This window comes from Penicillium waksmanii (genome assembly GCF_028829765.1).
Source record: "Penicillium waksmanii strain IBT 27052 chromosome Unknown utg000007l:1.0-4314555.0:1.0-4317578.0, whole genome shotgun sequence".
NCBI lineage: Eukaryota > Fungi > Ascomycota > Eurotiomycetes > Eurotiales > Aspergillaceae > Penicillium > Penicillium waksmanii.
This window is the reverse complement of record NW_026643253.1, coordinates 3,731,918-3,745,347: the sequence shown is the minus strand read 5'-3', so window position 1 is coordinate 3,745,347 and position 13,430 is coordinate 3,731,918. Positions and strand designations below refer to the sequence as shown.

Below are 13,430 nucleotides of genomic sequence, written 5' to 3'. Positions count from 1 at the left end.
GAAAACCACTAGTGCGGGGTTCGAACGCGCATCCTCGCCGTCGTCCGGATCCAAGATTTTGGGGATAACTTCACTTTCTTCCTAAAAAGGCAATACGTCACCTCCTCAACAACCCCAAGAAAATAGAACATTGCATGCAAAAAGAGGATGCAAGGGCTTAATGATGAAGAAAGAAAAAAAAAAGGGATACCCCAGCAGCCTAGGGCTGCCAGATGCCACCCACCCACCTGGACGCCTCACCCACAAGTCGGCACCAGGCTGCAACGCCGACTGTGGTTCCCACGCCCGGGGAGGAGAACTTCTGATTGTCGAGCGGCAAAGCCGCTCGACCACAGAGGTGAGGAGTTAGCATGTACTCCCCATCATGACCAGAAATAGGAACTTTTGACGTCATCATCGCGGTGGTTTGTGACTGTATAGATCAGTTGCTCTTTCCTCCGTGGGTTTGTTTTAGTTATTATCGATGGTCGGTCAAGACGAAATGGAAGTCAGATATCATTAGCAAGAACGAGTTGGCTATTGCCTGTTTCCATGCGCAGGTGAGGTTTTTGAGAAATGGCTACTGGTGAAGCAATCTTGTATACACTCTAAAGCTCACGCATCGATGGTGGTGTTCAACTCTTTATATTAATATCCAGTACACCAGATGCTAAGCTCTTTCTGAGTGAATTATTTCTCGCTCAAATGACTGCTCAGAGGGTTCGTGAAACCACATGCTCAGATGCTCACATACTATCATGACAGGAGACGTCTGGCTCGCCGGACTACCCTGCTTCCTCTCTCCGCGCACGAACGTCTCGCATGATAGCCTTTGCTTCTTCCACCTCCATACCATCCTGACATAGCTCGCTCGCCAACTGATCTGCCCGTTCCAGGTCCTCGTGTCGCAAGGCATGCTGAGCCAGCCAGAGACGCGCCTTCGATGTAGTGGCCGTGGGCTGGTGCCACGTCTCTCCCGCATTAGAGTCATCGTTTTGCATCGCGAAGGATGATGTACGGGGCTTTTGTCGACGACGAGAATGAGGCATATTGTCGGCATCATCGTCGCCAGAATGTTCCCCGTCGCTTTGAGCGGCATTCTCCGAAGCAGACGAATACTCGTCATCTTCGGAGTTCTCATCTTGGACAGGCGCGCCGCCTGTTTCTTGTTGGAGAGTTAGTTCCATATACGCAGCCGCTTCCTCCTCATCACCGAGACGCTCATATAGTGTCGCGATCTGGTGCAGAGTTTCGGGGTCGAGCACTTTGCGAGTGCTCGCGCCAGGGCTTGCGCTTGGTGCGGTGTCGTCTGCATAGTAAGACCCGGCCACAAGCGCACGTTTAAGTGCCTGGATACTTTGCTCGACTCGGCCCATCTTCGCATAGCATGAGCCGACGGCTTGCCACATCTTCGGGTCGTAGGGGCGAAGGGCGGCGGCACGTTGGTAGTAAAAAAGAGCGTAGAAGGACATATCAAGCACTTCATAAGCTTGACCCAAACCATACCAGGCACGATAGTCTTTTCGGTTAACATCGACGGCCCGGCGATACGATTCAATAGCAGTATGGGTGTTTTTCATCTCGATGTACTCATGGCCCATCAGAGTCCAGGCCGAGAGGAAGTTTCGGTCCAATGTTAATGCACGACGGAAGTACATAACGGCCTTTTCATGTTCTGATTTGAGAGAGTAGTAGTTGCCTACGACGCAGCATGTTTCTGGGCGAAATTTGTCTGTTGCGGTGGCGATTTGCGCGACAAAGGCCAGGCGTGGTCGCTCATTCATGACATACAAAATGTTAGAGTAATGGTCGAGACTATCCAAGCGGTGGGGTGATGTGGCTAGGATATCAGTGAAAATAGCGGATGCTTCCTCGAAATCTGGACATCGTCAGTGAGGCACTTATTCGCGGCCGCTACAACAACATACCTTTGGAGTGGTAATAAAGAAGTGCTCTTTGGGTCTTCAAAAATGCACTGGTGGGAAAGATTGACTCAAGCTCTGAAAGAGCCTGGTATGTATCTTCCGTGGCCTGGTATAGTTCCTGGCTGCAGTAAACGTGGAATATGAGAGTCATGATATTTTGAGGCAGGTGGTCCACGATTTGTTTCAGCTGTTGGAGATGTCAGTGCCCAGTATCACAGGGTTATAGGAATTGGAAGATCTTACATCCTCGGTGCTTGCCAAGAGATCATTAAGCTCTTGCCATGGCCCCCAGTGGAATGGGTTCTGATGCACACTTCGAAGCAACCACTTTTTGGCCAACTCTTCATTTCGTCCTTTGAGCAAAATGACCGCATAGAGATATTCCAGCCAGCCCTGTCCTTTATCATCCAGCCCTTTTGAGCTACGTTCCATCAGCCATCCTTCTAAGCCTCGGGCAAGATCCGGGAGTTCTCTGTTGACCGCCATCCCACCATCCGCTGGACCAAGTACCATCTCGGTCTCTTCATTCTTGCGTTTCTCCCCGGCTAGATATTTGGCATAAAGCGCAAGAAACAATGACTTCTGACTAAGTCTCGGGTATGGATTCCGCGCGACAGGGCCCTTGGAGCCGAGGAATGGGGACGCCTTGTCCTTGCCTTTTAGCGAATGTAGTGGTTGTTTTGGTTTTGAGTTAGGAGAGGTCAGGGAGAGCGGAACAGGAGGGGTATTTGGTGGTAGAAATACGGCTGCGCAGCGATCATATTCGCGAGTGTCAAAGTAGGATTTCGCGAGAAGGTATTTGTGAGTTTCTTGGATTTCGAGGGCGGCCTCGGTGGGGTCTTGGGGTCGTAGGTATGGGTTGATGGGAGGGGGTATGGGATCTGTGATCTCCATCGGAGATTCGGGGTCTGTCTCTTCGTGATCAATTGGTGAAAGAGAGTCAAGCATCTCTGCTGCCCTTTTCGCGCATCTGTTGTTAGTCCCACTTAGTTTCAGAGATCCGGAGAGGGAAGCACATACCACTTCGACGATTGGTAAAGACATCGCTCCGAGCACTTGATTGTAGCATCCTCCAGCCGATACTTCAGCTCTTGTAGATTGTCGTTTGTGACGTCCATGGCTACGAGCGCCAGCGGGACGTACGCAAATATTGGAAGATAGACGGCGCGCGACGCTCATGTACGTATGCACGTATGAGGATCCAAATACAAGTCAAAGTAGAAGCTGCAGTGCTTCCTCACGACCGGAATTATACCACCCGGAGCATTAGCAGGGGAGCTTGTCTCGTAATTGACGCAGATCGGAGTCGCAATGGATAATAAGGTATTCGGGCTCGGCGCGTTGTCGACGCGGCGAATGAACTGCAAGCGATCGGCGGGGCAGATCACGTCGGGGGGCAAAGAAAAAGTCCAGTACTGGCTTCAAATATTAAGCCGAGTTACTCAAGAAGAACATTGAGTTTTGGAGCTAGTGTATGTAGATGTTTGGAGAGCAACTCGTGGAAGTTCAGTTCAAAGCACCGGCAGTTCTCAGGCCGTTCCTGCCTCAGGCAGTCAGTCAAATACAAAGTGAACAAACAAAATGGAACCCCTCCGCGGGGAAAGAACGGATTGGTTCGAATTGTTTGCTAGTTCAATTAGCTGACTCTTTCTTCTTTCTCTCCACCTTCTCCTCCCATAAAATCTCGTTATGGCTTCTACTACCAAGCGTGCCGATTTTGAGGCCATCTTCCCTTCACTGGCCGAGGATATCCTGGCTCATGCGAAGCGGTACAACCTCCCCGCCAATGCCTTGGAGTGGTTTGAAAAGGTACTGTTGGACAATCATTACCCCCCCTTACTGCCCCTGACCGCCACTTCAATTCATTGAAAGCATTCGAACTAATTCGATCTTTCATAGTCCCTGAACGTCAATGTCCCCGGTGGCAAGCTCAACCGCGGTCTGTCCGTACCCGACACCGGCCTCGCCCTCCTGAAGAAACCCCTGACCGACGAGCAATTCGAACATCTGAGCATCCTGGGCTGGCTCACCGAGCTCCTGCAGGCCTTCTTCCTGGTCAGCGATGATCTGATGGATAGCTCCATCACCCGTCGTGGTCAGCCCTGCTGGTACCGCCACGAGGGTGTCAACCTGATCGCCATTAACGATGCCTTCATGCTGGAGTCGGCCATCTACCTTGTTCTGAAGCAGCGCTTCCGCTCCCACCCCGCCTACATCGACATTGTCGAGCTCTTCCACGAGACCACATGGCAGACTGAGCTGGGTCAGCTGTGCGATCTGATCACCGCCCCCGAGGACAACGTCAACCTGGACAACTTCTCCATGGAGAAGTACATGTTCATCGTCACCTACAAGACCGCCTACTACAGCTTCTACCTGCCCGTCGCTCTGGCCTTGATCTACCTTCAGCGTGCCACTCCGGAGAACCTCAAGCAGGCTCATGACATCCTGATCCCTCTGGGCCAATACTTCCAGATCCAGGACGACTACCTTGACAACTTCGGTGACCCCGCTTTCATTGGCAAGATCGGCACCGATATCCAGGACAACAAGTGCTCGTGGTTGGTCAACCAGGCTATCCCCCGCTGCACACCTGAGCAGCGTAAGGTCCTGGATGACAACTACGGCCGCAAGAACTCCGAGCAGGAGGCCAAGGTCAAGAAGGTCTTTGAGGAGCTCCAGCTGGAGACTCTGTACAAGGAGTACGAGGAGAAGGTTGTTGGAGAGCTCCGCACCAAGATTGCGGCTGTTGACGAGTCCTCGGGCCTGCAGAAGGAGGTCTTCGAGGCCTTCCTGGCTAAGATCTATAAGCGAACCAAATAGACGACTAGACGATGGGGCTTTGAGAGCCACAAAAGTAATACCCAACGTGCTACTTTGATTTAATGTGCGATATAAGCATCTCAACTGATAATGGATTTGCCAGCGAGGTTTCAGGGATCTCGAGTCAGGTACTAAATATTAAATTTTCAATTTTCTTTCAGATTTTCTTTTAAATTTCTCTATCGTTGATGGGCCCGCTCGATCTCGTTTTCAAGCTAATTCGCTTCGGACTATGGACTGGGAGCCGGAGGAGCTGAGTACTAATTAAGGTTGTAGTATATAGAATAAAACTACTAGTAGCCTTGTAATGGGGCAGTTGTCAAAGGTATCTTACTTGGTGTGCCCATATTGATTGATGGCTACGGCGCTCCATGCCCTACCGCAATCGACCCGAGGGAGTGTTCAAGTTTCTGCTCGGGTAAGTTAATCCTCAAGATTCAATTTACTGAGTACGAGTACCTAGCCGGGTAGCGTATGAGGTATTACTAGTATAATCATCTTTATATCCCACTGTACGCCGTAGATACTAGCTACCCTGAGTTATGGGATCGTGTGGATCTCCCGCTCCACGTCCGGCTAAATTGCAGATTTGCCCCGCGCTCTCGACGTCACTTAACACTCTTCTCGTCTTTGAAAATAGTCAACTGCGCTAAACCCACCAAAAGTGACTTAATCTTGCTTTCTGAGAATTGCCTTTCCCTCCTCTCGAGCTAAATACGTATTCTTCACCTCCACGGAGAGCACCAATTGACTGCTTCTCTCCACAACCACCCCGCAAAACCCCCGGCTTGCCGACTTGAACCACCGCCGAGCTACGAGGCAACAGTAACACAGCTCCAGATCTAAGCACCTCTAACTACAGCCATGGCTCCTCTTATCCGCGTCATTGGCTCTCTAAATGCCGACATGGTATCCGTCACGCCCCGCTTCCCCGACCCAGGCGAGACGATCACCTCCTCCTCGTACTTCACCAGCGCCGGCGGAAAAGGCGCCAACCAAGCCGTCGCCTGCGGGCGAATGTCACGGCCCCAACCTTCCACCGAAGGCCTGAATACTAAAAGCGATGTCCTCGTGGAGATGGTCGGGGCCGTCGGGGCATTGGACGGCCACTTCTCGGCGCTACTGAAGCCAACGCTAGAGAAATCCGGCGTCGATCCGTCACGCGTACGAGTCATTGAGAACGCATACACCGGTGTCGCAGTCATCATCGTCGACTCATCAGCCGGCGGTGAGAACCGGATCTTATTCTCCCCTGGCGCAAACTACGACGGCATGAAGCCGATCCCGGAAGTGCTGGGAACTGCTCTGGCGGCACCCGTGCCAGATGTGATTGTCATGCAGGGAGAGATCCCCGTCCAGACGGTGATTGGAATCCTGCGCGAGATTGCCGAATACAAATCCAAGAGCCGAGCTGCTGGCAAGCGCGGCATTGAATGCGGACCCGACGTCATGCTTAATCCTGCGCCTGCACCACCAGGAGGTCTACCCGAGGATGTTTACGCAGCGGTGGACCACCTGATTCTGAACGAGACAGAGGCAGAACTCATGACTCCACCGATGGACCAATTGTTGCGCGTTGTTCCTGACGCGGAGGGTTTGGATGGCAAGGAGAAGGTTGCGCAGTATTTCCACAAGCTGGGCGTCACTTATTTACTCATTACACTTGGCTCCAAGGGAGTGTGGTACAGTTCTATGGATGGCGGGTCGACCGGCCGCAGCGATGGCGCGCAACGCTTCACCAATGAGCTCCCTGCGGCCCCGGTGTCTCAAGTTCTCGATACGACGGCGGCGGGTGACACATTTGTCGGAGCATATGCGGTCAAGGTGGCGCGGTGGCGGGAACAGCGTCGTGTCGAGAGTACGGCGGGTCAAGACGTCACAGATACTGAGAAGCCGCATCGGTATAAGGAATTCATGGATGAGGCGATGCAGTTTGCAGCACGCGCCTCGGCGCGTGCCGTTGAGCGTCAGGGAGCAATGGATAGCATTCCATTTGAGAATGAGGTGTGAGGGAGCTTGCGAGTGATAGACTTTGGCGTTATGTACAACATTATATCATTGGGATAGAGTGCGATAGCCTCCGAAATGAGATTGGTGCTCAGCGATCCACCATTACTTACTTCCACCTCCTGGAAATAGATTAAGGATTTGGTAGGTGTCCTCCAGCCACAGGATGAATCTTGGTCCTTTCTCGTGGAGAATGCAGGTGACTTCCATCCCTGTCGCCCAGGAGAAAAGATGAAGAGGACCAGTTGACCCTTCGCGGTATTAAGGTAGATTAAGGCTTTGCGTGGCAGGAGGGAGACATTCTCCTTTCCCTGCCTCTGTAAGAGAATTAGCCCTGGAGTGACTTTGCTCCTAGAAGATTGAATAGATCATCTTGGGTCCGGTGGCTGAGGTATGTATCAAGGGGGACACCTAAAGCCATTATGGACAATTATTACCTCCATATTGGCCATCGCTATTGGTACCGACATACTAATTGAAAGATTGACCTGTAATAGAATTCGAAATATGGGTTAAAAATAGGTTGGAAATTCCCAGGGTATTCCATAGCATGACCATGATGTCCAGGCAAAGGTGGTATGGATAGATCTCTCTGCTACATAGAAGAAGTGAACTTCTAGGCGCCAATTCTGCACAACTTTCAGATAATCTTGCCATGCAACTAGAATCTAAAAATACAAATTTATGAAAGTGAAAAGGGGGTCGCATGCTTAACCACTCCGCGACGTCGCGGGGTGAGCTGAAGCAGACTTGCCCTCTTGCAGGATCGGAATGCAACCAAGTCCAAGCCCTAACCTACGAGCACGAGCGCGAACCTGAGCTCGAGTGCAGAGGACCGCAGGATGATCGGATCGTCCTGAACGACAGGCTTCGACACCCTGTGGCAAATGCGACCTACATGTTCGGCGCTTGGATGGGATGCTGGGAGACAGTCTCATCTCCAGCCTTGGGATTCCGGGCGATGCGCGCATCGATGCGCTCACCATGGAGAACTTGGAACCAGACTGCACGTTCATCTGCAGTTTCATCCATGATCCATCCTCAACATCCAAAACCACAAACCACCTGGGAGATTGGAGATGGGGGCGGGATGTGCTGGCAGGTTTCAGGGATGAGGTGAGCGCCGCGAGAAGGGAGGGGGTTGGACGCGACGCTCAGCTTTGAGCGTGTAGACGTGCAGACATGCAGATGTGTGCATCGTGTCGCGCGTCCAAAAGTATTCGGTACTCCAGCACAGCGGGGCGCTCCTCGTGGGCTCGTGTACTCCATACTCCATTACTCTAGACCGTGAGTATCATCGCGTCCTACTGTACTGCTGGGTAAACCGTCGGTATAGTACGACGCGTTGAGAACCACGTCGATCGGGTTGATCTAATCACGTCGATCTTGCTAGACTAGTAGACTAATTTACTAGAGGTGAGCAGCTAGTTAGTTCTATAGGAGAATAATCTAGGAGAATAATCTATTGATAGGAGTATTGCGATGAGTCTACTGCCCTACCTCCAGACGGAGTATAATGAGTATAATTCGTTACTAGTACTCGTCCTCCTTGTTCTGTTCAACATACAAGTGGATCACATTCCACGCGAGGGACCATTAGCAATGGCCATCATAATTGGATTGTCTACCTCTGCACGAACGCCACCCACGGCCTGGCATGGTCCAATCCACTTGTCTGGCGCCTTGCAGAGAACGCGACCAGACGCGCGCTGCATACATCGCGGTGCACCCCCGGCCTTGAAATGCCTTGAAATACTTCCCCCTCGCCCCTCAACACTCTCCTTGCTCCCCTCCCCATTAAACTAGAAAGAGAGTGTGGATGTGTGTGTGTGTGCCCATCTGATCATCCAGATATAATTACTCGCTCTCATCCCATCTATTTCTATCCATCTATCTGGAGATCCAGTGAAGCCATCAGCCATTCTCCTGTGTAGCACACTCTTCTTTCGGCCCCACCTATATCATCCGACCCGATTTCATCATTATTTTGATTTCGCCTTTTTCTTCTTATTATCATTGTCCCTGATAATACTCCGTACAGGATCTGCACTTCTGACCAGCTTGAAGGTTCACTGCCTAGGGTAGCCCGAGCTTCCCCCACTTAGCGCCGCAACGCCAAAACAAACCAATACTGACGCCTCGCGCTTGTCATTGTCATCATGGCTGCACTCACCATGACTCCCTCTCGCCAGCCCTTTGCTAGCTTGGACTCGCCCAGAATGCGTCCGGTGATGCGATCCAAGCTGAACCGTCAGAATCAATTGAATGGTAGGTCCAACCCCACTTGATTTGGTCAATGTTGATATCCCTCCATTTCCGGTATCTAACATTTATCTCAGGAGCCGCCCTCTCTGCAAAGAGCTCCATCTTCGTCGATGATGCCGAGAATATCGACCCGACTACCCTCAGCCTTTCCTCCAAACGCAAGCGGTCCTGGGATGATGAGGATGATGTCTCCAAGGGTTCCCCCAAACCGCTGAAGACCTCCCGCCTGGCACTCACCACTCGCGACCACCTCACCCCCCGACAATCAACCCCATTCAAGAATGGCCCTTCCATCTCAACTCCCAAATCAGCTCCTATTCTCAAGCCAGCTGGTCGGTCTCCGCCTCCCAAATCCTACAAGACACCCGGTCGCCGGTCGACCATCGCCAAGGTCCGTCCGGAGGCCACCAAGCGTGGCGTCGCTCGCCCTTTCTCCCTTGCAGCCGCCCTCTCACAGGGCAAGACCAAGACACCATCCACTCCCAAGCCTCAATCCAAGGCCCCGGCCTCTTGGTTTTTCGACATCCATGTCGACTCGGAGCAAGAGGAAATGACCAACCTGATGCAACACTCCACCGGTGTCCTCGATATCAGCGACGATGAGGGCAAGGCCGTCATCACAGATGGCCGCGGCAAGGAAAACGTTCCTCCTTCCGAACTAGGTCTCGATCTTCCCCGCTCCCAGCAGGCCACTCCCCTGGCTACCGCCACAGCTGCACGCAAGGAATTCAAGATGGAAGAAGACCGCGCCCCGCTGGGTGAGCTGACTGCTTCCGACTACTACCCCGAAAACTGCAACGCCTTCTCATTTGCCGTCGTCCATGACGATGAGGATGAAAATGTCTCGGAATCTAAAAAGGCCTTCTCTGCCCCGCCGAGCCAGGCGACTTTCATGCCGCCGGCTATCACTGCTTCGATCGATTCCCTGCTGGCAACCGCCATGTCCAGTCCCACTACTAAATCGACCACGACTGAAAGGACCAGCGACCCCGATGCCATCGAGATCTGGGAAACCTCCAGTGCGGCTGATGATGCGCAGTCATCTGAGACGAGCGCATCGTCATGAGCAGCATCACCCTAACATCTTCCTTCCCTCGTCCTATCGATCCCATCAATCCCAAAATTGAACCGCATTTGCATTCTGGTCTCGGCGTCTGTGGCCCTGGATTGGCCTTTATCTTTACATGTTTGTCTTGTTAGCAACGGAGTCGTTCCTCTATTATCTCGACTACTTATGGAATACCCTTTTTGTTTCTTTCTGTTTCGTCTCGCCTCAACTTGGTGTTCATTATCTTGTTATCTTTCTTTTACAGCGTATCATTTTGTCTTCACCACTTTTAATAATGAGAAGTCCTTATGTCTGATGTCTGCTTTACGATGTATACAGCAACCCTGCTTTATGAGATTCGGTGCAATGATTAAAATGAATTTACTGCCTGGCATTTCACCATTCAGCTTCACCGTAGTATGTAGTATTTAACTAAGAGCAACAATAGTTGATCCTAAATAGCCTTAATCCTCCTCTTCGGCTTCATCATCTTCACCCTCCGCTTCATCCCTCGCCGCAATAGCAGCAGCAACCTCCTCCTCCAACATCTCCACTCGTTCCATCTCTTCCTCTTCTCCTTCGCTCTGTTCTTCATCATGTTGAACCTCCACCTCCTTCCCTTTCCCCTTCTTCTTCCTCCCATCCAGCTTCTCCCTCTCCAACCTCTCCCTCCACACCGGCGCACCCTTAATCGCAGCCCTAACCTCCGTCGCCAACATATCATCTCGCTTAGTCGAAGTAGCAGAATCAAACATAAAATTCACAAGATCCGCCTCCGTCTCCGCATGATCCGGAAATTCCAAAATCCGCTCAAATTCACCCTCCTCCGGCATTCGATCCTCAATCAGCGAACTAATCTTCGCCCGCATAATAGTCTTCGCCTTACCCAAAGCCCCATTCCCAAACCACCCATCACTAATAATATCACAAGTCTCCCGCAAAAATGGCACCCCACCCGTCGCCACAGAGCTTCCCTCATCCTCCTTATACAAAACGGATTTAATCAACGGATCTTCGATGTCCCTAACCATCCAGATCTTCCCGTCAAGCGGCAGAGGCAGTTTTCCCGTAAAGATATGCGAATTCGGATCCTCGTCCAAATCAGTCCGACTAATGTTATGTCTCCTGCCTCCATCACGCGCCGTATCCGGTTCACGAGGGAGAAGCCGAAACATGAAGGTCTGATAGTGGCGGAAATCGGGTGAGGTGCGCGGGTCAACGCCCAGCTTCATTATAGCGTCTCGCCACGGTCCCGAGCGGAAAATGTATCCAACGTATGGTACTGCCCAGCGGAGATTTGTGCGGTGTTCGTCGGTTGCTAGGCGGTTTCGTAGAGCGCGGCGGGTCCAGGCTGGACGTTCTTCGAAGAGGAGTTTGATTGCTTCGACGGTTTTGCGGAGCGATGGGTCGAGTTTTGCGATGGGTGTTAGGCTTTCTTGAGGTTTTGAGGGGACGATGGGGATGTCGTAGCGGACGAGGAATGTGCGGATCTTTGATGGCTGTTGGGTGTTGATTGTTGTTATGTCGCCTGATTGCCCGACGGCGTGCTTGACTGTTGGGTTTTGACGGTAGCTGGGGGTTGATGTTAGTGGTATGGCCTTATTTCATTTTGGGGCCAACGCTTACTAGTATGTGAATGGCACATCTCCGTGGCTGAATGAAGGTGGAGGGATAATATCTGTATTTTCAAGAGCGCCCTTGCCCATGTCGATATCAAACTGCTTGAGCTTTGCCACTGTGCGCAGTTAGCCTTGTACTCGTCGGGGTACGAAAGTCGTAGCTTACAGTCATATGGTAGGATGGTTTCACGAAATTTGTTCGTGAAAGAGCTGTTCACGGTCGAATACACGAAATCCGGCATACCTGGTCAAATCATATTAGTTCTACAGGGTACCGGGCCAAGTAGCCGAGATAAGATGGTCAAAACGTACCTCGAAACACATGAGTCCGTTCGACTTTACCAACAGGCTTGGTCTGGTACTTGGACTCATTATCGCGAAGACTGCGCAGCAGATCCTTTGCTGTTGACCGTGGGACTGATTCCGAGATAGTCTCCACCGGGGCATCCTGAAAAGGCTCATTGGAGCCTCTCTTGCGCTTACGACCTGTTCTTTTAGGGACGGTCACTTTGAGTAGCACATTATTGGAAACAGTGCTCGTCGACTTCAATGGCCGAGAGAGGGGATCGTCCGGCCGCAAAAACAACTGGGCTGGCGCATCGGCCGCCTTGAGTGGTGGATTCAAGATCTAGTCTGATCAGCATGGGATCGGGCTTGCGTATGGACGGGAATAAATAGAGTATTTGAGTATAGCCCTGTGGGTTCTCTCACTTTTTCGATTCCTGCATTGCCCTGTAATGTATCCACTGCCTTGTCGAGATTTCGGACAACGGCAGGGTGTTCAACGCTAACAAGGCGCCGGGGCGGAATTGCATAAAAGGGCGCCGTCCTGGAATCACGCTGTCCGTCCATGATGAGAGCTGCAGGTTCGTCTCTCGTAGATATTGGGGCCTTGGAAAATGGAATATTTGGTCCTCGACGACGATTACTCGCAAGTCGGGGTGGGGGACTTGATGAAAAGATGAGTCAACGGATCTTATAGAGCAGGCGCAACGGGTCGCGGTCTTGGTATTTCAAGGTTGCGGTCCAGTCGGTGGTATCGAGTAGGTATTTGGAGCGTATGTCTACCCACTTGCCTCGCTCTGTCTACCTCGAGATCTCAAATTTCCAACGCGACGCTGCTAGTCTTCGCATTCCACAAAGCGTATCGGATGTGATGACTAATACTTTCCCAGGGCGTCACGGGTACGGGCGTTCGATATACAATTTCTTGCAATTGGGATTGCAATTCAAAAGGTATCATTGTTATATATACTAATAATACTGTGAAGGTTTGATGATAGTTGAATACTATTGGTACTGGTACTATTCCGTCCACTGACACGGGTCAGTACTACTCTTCAGTTCCCATTGAGACGCCCACCTGGGCAGCAGTATATATCTCATACCCCGTGGACCCTAACGAGGCCATTCAGCCACCTGGGCACCAACCATGCTAGAAACCTCATCTATACCTAGGTAATGAACATGATTACCCCTTATATCCCAGGGTTGCCGCTCTAACATACCGAGTATTTAGCACTACTATAGTAATCCATCCCTCCTAAGTATAGAAACACGTGACCAATACATCGGATTACATAAGTACGAAAGAAGGCAAAGCATACACAAGACAGCTGGATGGGGGCCTTTATAGATGGAGAAACATCCACTGGTAGAAAAACACGTAGATTTGACCCGTTGTTATATTTATTAGCGGATTCCTATGGCAGATGCGCCCAGTGATAACACGGTAGAAATTACTCTATGCGCATTGGCGGGTTC

General features: G+C 51.4%; 6 protein-coding genes across 6 annotated transcripts; 3 read left to right on the top strand and 3 right to left on the bottom strand.

Moving 5' to 3' along the window:
• Positions 1-764: 764 nt before the first annotated feature.
• On the bottom strand, positions 765-3,022 carry N7481_008236 (anaphase promoting complex subunit CDC23; the record flags this gene model as incomplete). The annotated part of the gene is made up of 4 exons (XM_057267455.1): positions 765-1,858; positions 1,908-2,091; positions 2,148-2,862; positions 2,925-3,022. The coding sequence occupies 4 exons, from the start codon at positions 3,020-3,022 to the stop codon at positions 765-767; spliced, it is 2,091 nt and encodes a 696-aa protein (XP_057121656.1).
• A 571-nt stretch (positions 3,023-3,593) lies between these two features.
• Positions 3,594-4,727, top strand: erg20 (bifunctional (2E,6E)-farnesyl diphosphate synthase/dimethylallyltranstransferase; the record flags this gene model as incomplete). The annotated part of the gene is made up of 2 exons (XM_057267454.1): positions 3,594-3,713; positions 3,804-4,727. The coding sequence occupies 2 exons, from the start codon at positions 3,594-3,596 to the stop codon at positions 4,725-4,727; spliced, it is 1,044 nt and encodes a 347-aa protein (XP_057121655.1).
• An 864-nt stretch (positions 4,728-5,591) lies between these two features.
• N7481_008234 (ribokinase) lies at positions 5,592-6,737 on the top strand (the record flags this gene model as incomplete). The annotated part of the gene is made up of 1 exon (XM_057267453.1): positions 5,592-6,737. One exon carries the CDS (start codon positions 5,592-5,594, stop codon positions 6,735-6,737), a length of 1,146 nt encoding a protein of 381 aa, XP_057121654.1.
• A 787-nt stretch (positions 6,738-7,524) lies between these two features.
• On the bottom strand, positions 7,525-7,766 carry N7481_008233 (uncharacterized protein; the record flags this gene model as incomplete). The annotated part of the gene is made up of 2 exons (XM_057267452.1): positions 7,525-7,612; positions 7,633-7,766. 2 exons carry the CDS (start codon positions 7,764-7,766, stop codon positions 7,525-7,527), a joined length of 222 nt encoding a protein of 73 aa, XP_057121653.1.
• Positions 7,767-8,893: 1,127 nt separating this feature from the next.
• Positions 8,894-10,065, top strand: N7481_008232 (uncharacterized protein; the record flags this gene model as incomplete). Its single annotated transcript, XM_057267451.1, has 2 exons — positions 8,894-9,002; positions 9,074-10,065. 2 exons carry the CDS (start codon positions 8,894-8,896, stop codon positions 10,063-10,065), a joined length of 1,101 nt encoding a protein of 366 aa, XP_057121652.1.
• Positions 10,066-10,511: 446 nt separating this feature from the next.
• Positions 10,512-12,518, bottom strand: N7481_008231 (transcription factor TFIIIC subunit TFC1; the record flags this gene model as incomplete). Its single annotated transcript, XM_057267450.1, has 5 exons — positions 10,512-11,619; positions 11,674-11,782; positions 11,833-11,910; positions 11,979-12,294; positions 12,378-12,518. The coding sequence occupies 5 exons, from the start codon at positions 12,516-12,518 to the stop codon at positions 10,512-10,514; spliced, it is 1,752 nt and encodes a 583-aa protein (XP_057121651.1).
• Positions 12,519-13,430: the final 912 nt, after the last annotated feature.